At 40.2% G+C, this 5,623-nt stretch overlaps 1 protein-coding gene across 1 annotated transcript; it reads right to left on the reverse strand.

Annotated features, from left to right (window-relative positions):
* Nucleotides 1–1,494: 1,494 nt before the first annotated feature.
* On the reverse strand, nucleotides 1,495–2,065 carry LOC147459988 (uncharacterized). The gene has a single exon (XM_086511152.1). It carries the CDS (start codon nucleotides 1,901–1,903, stop codon nucleotides 1,562–1,564), a length of 342 nt encoding a protein of 113 aa, XP_086367278.1. The 5' UTR covers nucleotides 1,904–2,065; the 3' UTR covers nucleotides 1,495–1,561.
* Between the last annotated feature and the right edge of the window lie 3,558 nt (nucleotides 2,066–5,623).

Below are 5,623 nucleotides of genomic sequence, written 5' to 3' on the forward strand. Positions count from 1 at the left end.
GGCAAGAGACTCTTAGCCACGAGAGAGAGAGAGAGAGAGAGAGAGAGAGAGAGAGAGAGAGAGAGAGAGAGAGCCAACCAAGTGTGCACTAAGCATACTCACGCAAGGAGACAGGGGTGCCAACATCACAAAGTGCAACCGGAAGCCAAGGTGGCGTTATAAGTTAGGCAATCTGCTTCTCACCTCCCGCAAGCTATCATTGACTCCCTGCAGAATTGCACTAGCCTCCACGTGGCATGCTTGAATCTAGTTCTCCACAACAGAGTACTAGTATGGCCGGCCGCCTTCGGTGGCTTCTCTCTCTCCCCCTCTCTCCCTCTTTATCACGTGCAAAGGGGCTTGTTTTTGTTTTGGACTTTAGCCTTTAGGTCACAGATTGCGACGTATAAAGGGCTCTCCCTTCCGCCATATTATGTTAGTATAGATTATAGACCTTGAACTAAAGTTCTTTTAGGAGATTTTTACGCTAGCATCCACATGGCATGCCTGAATCCTATTCTCCATGATAAGAGTGTTACATATACTGATTTTTGTGTCTCTTTTTGGCTTTCTAAAAGAAACCCTTAGTGTTGTGTTGGGTTAGGCAGACTCCTTTCATTTCACATCCTGACATGATGGAGACTTATCTTTCATTTCACATTCTGACATGTCTTTACTTTTTTTGAATTCTATTGTTTTCACTGTCTTTACTTTTCTTGAATTCTATTGTTTTCACTCCATGATGGAGACTTACCTTTCATTTCAGATCCTGACATGTCTTTGCTTTTCTTGAATTCTATTGTTTTAGAATGCTAAAGTGCAGCTTCACCTTGCATAAATTTTAGTAAATTTTACACACACATGTTTTTTTTGCATTCTATTGTTTTATAATGCAGAAGTGAAGCTTCACTTTGCATAATTCTAATAAATACTATACACACACATATATATTAATTAGTTCTTTTTATTTCACCTTCATTTCACAACTTTGCATGGCTTTACATTTCTTGCATTTTATAGATTGATTCCAGTCAGTGTTAACGTTCGAGAAAGTCTCTTTTATTAAGAGGTTGTTGATCGAGTTTCTTCGAAAAAGTAAAAATCAGAAATACTAGTAGAAATTTTGAGATTTGTAAAATTTTTGGACGACTTTCTCACAAATTTCATCGGTTTTCCTTTCGTTTACCATTGTTTGCAATTAGCTAGTCTCGATTTTCAATCGGCTCAAGACTAAGCTGAGGCAATCCTTTCCCAAAACTGATACCAGTTTAATTCCACCTAACAATTTTATCACTTTCTTATTGTTTTTGAAAGCCGTCGTGACCCTTTCACTTGTTTTGTAACATGTCGATATGCAACTATGCAAGGCCTTTCGTAACGATATGAATTTTGGCATAGTTGCATCAGAGACATCTTTGTGAGAACTATATTCACGTGACCACATCTTCATTGGGAGTAACGATTTGTGCGACAGAAGCTCCTCTCTTCTCTCATACACACACACAGAGCCACGGAGGTCGTAACACAAATCTTTTAAAAAGAAACATCGTAAAAACAATGGCGAACGGCGGAATCGTATCAGTTACAAAGGAGCATGGGAACGGGAAGAAGCTTGGCGGGCCCACGTCCGGAGGCCCACCACCAAGGCGGCAGCACTAGTGAGAGAGGAGGCGCTGGAGCGCGAGACGAAGGAGGGCAGGCGCGTCAGCTGAGTGGGCACCGAAAACATCGAGTCCCAGAAGTCTTGCTGCTGCTGCTGCCTCTGCCGCTCCTCTTCCTGCTGCTCCGCATGACCTGATGATGAGGAAGTCTCCTTGAGGTAGATGAGGACGATGAGCACTTGTACCAGGACAAAGAGCAGGGGCGTCTGCCAGGTAGTTATCAAGCGCTGCGATCCTTGGAGTGCAACGCTGGCCAGCTCCATACACAGATCACAAGGTTAGGTCGGGGCCTGCTGTGTGTGTGTGTGTGTGTGTGTGTGTGAGAGTGTTAGAGAGAGAGAGAGAGAGAGAGAGAGAGAGAGAGAGAGAGGGAGGTTGTGTTCAGAATTCTGAAGATGCGAGTTTATGCAGAACTAGGTATGCAGAGATTAAATGGGACTTGACTGTTGAGGCATTGCAATTTGCCATTTGCCACTTGCCACTTGCCGCCTGACCCGGTCTCTCATTTCGCACACGCAACCCACGGACCTAGTCAAAGCAGACCTCGCGAGTGACGTGCCAAGAGGTCAATGGATAAGCTCTCCCCCGCTTTTGTTTCCTTACGATATCTGGCAACATATTTACGCACGCAGTGACGCTCGATTACCTCTAAACCCTGCACGTGTACAGCCATTGAGCCACGTGGCTTTCATTTTTGCAACCACAGTGCATAGACATTTCCTATTTATAGATTTTCCAAGAGGAAATTTTGAAACTAATCTCTTTTCTCGCAACAACCTTTTTCTTAAAAACAGCAAAGCACTAGAGTACAAAGGGAAGCAAACCATCACCGCTTGTCGATGAATCGTCCTCAAAGCAGAGATAGAACATCCACTCCAAAACAATAGTCAATACGCAATATCTGCAAAAGAAAGTAGTAAGATACATCAGCCAACCATTGAGTAAGAGTTGTGCTTTAGTACCTCCTTTCTGATTACCAATCCAACCATTCCACGCAAACATGTCAAAAAATTGAAACCAAACAACATCCAGCAACAACTTTGACACACTATCAATAAAATACGTGCATTCCGATGTAGCCAAATTGCTTTGAGCACAACAAAATGAAAAAACCTTATGGGTAAACTGCTTTAACAATGGCAAATTCAACTACCACATCAAGACATAGCATTAGCATGATGTAGAGTGTTGGTGTCTCAGCCGGGATATATTGGTTTCAAGTCTCGCAAGCCCCCAAATAATTTCCCCTTTAGGAAATGGAAGGTCAAGAATTACTAATGATATGAGGTTATTGATCCCTCTTGGAATGTGGTGTCATTTAATGATGAGACGCATCCTCCCCCAATGCAGTTGAGTGAGCCATGAGACCAACAAGTACCCCATGCCACCACTAGATAGGAGTGATGGGATTAATGATGGAGGGGTCACATACAAACCTTCAAGTCCTTGGAAGTAAAACCACAAAATTTTCTTGTATGATCACATCTCGAGGAAATCACTTCAAATTTAAAAATCATATCACATGGGTTCAATAGTAGGGATTATTTTATTCTATATTTTCTTACATTTTCACATATAGAAGGGTATTGAAAAAAATATTTTGAAAAATAAATGCAAATTGAATAGGAAAAGGGTTCCTTTTATTGGTGGAAAATTCATAGCCAAGGGGCATTATAAATAGTCCTTAAAGCCCTGCGATATATAGGTCTTACCTATAGTGACCCCAGCAAGGATCCCATGCTTAGACTAGAGAACATGATGCAAGAAGAATCTAATTACATAGATTGGGAGGAAGGAGCAAGTGCAAATGATGAGAACTTGAAGGTTATTCACGTGCAGTCTAGTGATGATGATATGAAAACTAAATTTGTAGGCTTTACTCTTTTATGGTCAAGGAGCACACAAAGAGCACAAAATTGCAAATTTTGATTCAAAATAGTTGAGAAGTCAAACAAGTGAAAGAAATCCCATAGGTATACAATGGTGACATTGTTTTGGAACTATCCTTAGCTCTTGTAATTGCAAGGAAAATGCAAGGTATGGAACAAAGATTTGATGGTCACTTATGGACACGACCACGTAAAATAAACATGTCAAGTGATTGGTTAGTGCAGTTGAGTTATTGTTTGGGATCATTGGTTTGTCATCGAATAACTTGTACCTACTTTGTGACCAATAAAAAATTCAATATGTCTTCTTTTCATGGCTATTTGGATAGAGAGTTGAACAAGGTATTGCTTCATCACACAAATTTCAAGTGAATAGTGCACATGATGAGGAGTGAGAGTACCCATACCAAAATAACCTCGCTAAGTTAATTGATAGTCTCTCCTCCCCTAGAGGATGATGTGACATAATGAGCCCTTTTGTTCCTTCTCCTCGGCTGGAAGAGATTTGATGACTTCTTGAAGTGTTGAGGCTGTATATCTCTCCTCAAGGATAGTGACTAAGTGATCATATGAAGGTGGAAGTGCACTACAATGACGATCACTTTGTGAGTACTTTGTCATCTTCGAGGAGTTCATAATTGATGTAGATAAGTTGACTAATGATTTTTTTAAGCATGTTAAGTAGGCTAGCCCCAAATTTATGCTTAAGGACAACCCAAGCTGCACGTGCACTTTTGCACTCATCAATGAAGTGAATGTAGTTGTCATGAAGTGAGGTGATGATGATGCCTAGTGCCTGCTCATATTTTTTTATGTGTATTGTCACCATTGTCCTAGATTGTGTGCCTTCTTGATTGGCTACTAAGTCTAGTTTTCCATGTATGAAAGACCTCGCCATTAAATTTGGCAACACCCTTCTCCTCCATTGTGCCTTGAGGATCATCTTATCGTAGAGACTCTCCAAGAAAATGTTTTTTTCCTCTTACAAGCACACAATTACCCCTTAGCTGATAATTAAACACCATTTAGGTGAAATGGAAAAATCCCACAACTTTGGGACTAATTTCAACGCCTATGGATTCCTATTTCCCATTAAATTTGGGAAAATTTCATTTAATTTGGGAATGTGACAAAGAGATAGATTCTCAAGAAAATGGTGGTGTTGAGAAACACCTTTTAAAATTTTTATTTTTATGTGGGTGTTTCAAAACACTTCATAAAAGGGATATATTCTCAAGAAAATGGTGGTGTTGAGAAACACCTTTTAGAATTTTATTTTTATGTGGGTGTTTAAAAATACTTCATAAAATCATACATAAGCTGGGGAAATAAAACAATGAGCAAGATATGAAATGCTATTCAATTTCTCCTATTAAGCTAGCCTGTGCTTCTCCACGACATTTGATGGGATCTTCATTGTTTCCGCAATTTTTCCACCCCTTGGAGTCCATGACCATACAATTGTATCAACACACTCCCAGCGCTTTGGGTCAGCAAAATTGCAGCACCAACTCTTTTTCCAACAATCCTCATATTGTTCTTGGATTGTGGGATTTCTTTTTCGATGTTTTGGTGCCCAATACTAAATCAAAACTTTCTTGTAGTTAGGAGATGATTTGTCTACATCAACGTTTGACTCTGCCACTCCTAGCCATATCGGATATTCAGGATCTACGGGTCTCACAAGAACAAGATCCCTCTTTTCTTACATCAATTTGAGGCCTAAAGGCCTCTTGTGGCCTTGCACTTTGAGGACCAACATAGTGATCATTCAATTCTTCATATCCTTGAAACTCATCTCTGTCTTCCTCTATCTCTTGCATTCGATGACTCCCTATAGTCTTTGGCCAAAATGTTGTATATTCACCAATGTGTTTATTGGTTGGTTGTTCAAGCTCATTGATTATGTTTTGCCAATAAATGATAACTGGCTCCATTTTTTCTATGGAGTCATGGTCCTTTCCCTTTAATAGAGAACATCTTTTCCAAAATTCAAGATATGACTTAATCCCTTGAATAACAAGCGGACTATCTCTCACATAGTCTGCTATAGGTACCACATCAGGACAACCTGTTGGTAATTTTGGTTTTCCT

Source organism: Adiantum capillus-veneris, chromosome 4 (genome assembly GCF_014529385.1).
Source record: "Adiantum capillus-veneris isolate H3 chromosome 4, ASM1452938v2, whole genome shotgun sequence".
Classification (NCBI taxonomy): Eukaryota; Viridiplantae; Streptophyta; class Polypodiopsida; order Polypodiales; family Pteridaceae; genus Adiantum; species Adiantum capillus-veneris.

Excerpts from the sequence above, each read along its gene's own strand:
- LOC147459988 (XM_086511152.1), bottom strand. The coding sequence starts at position 1,903 with ATGGAGCTGGCCAGCGTTGCACTCCAAGGATCGCAGCGCTTGATAACT.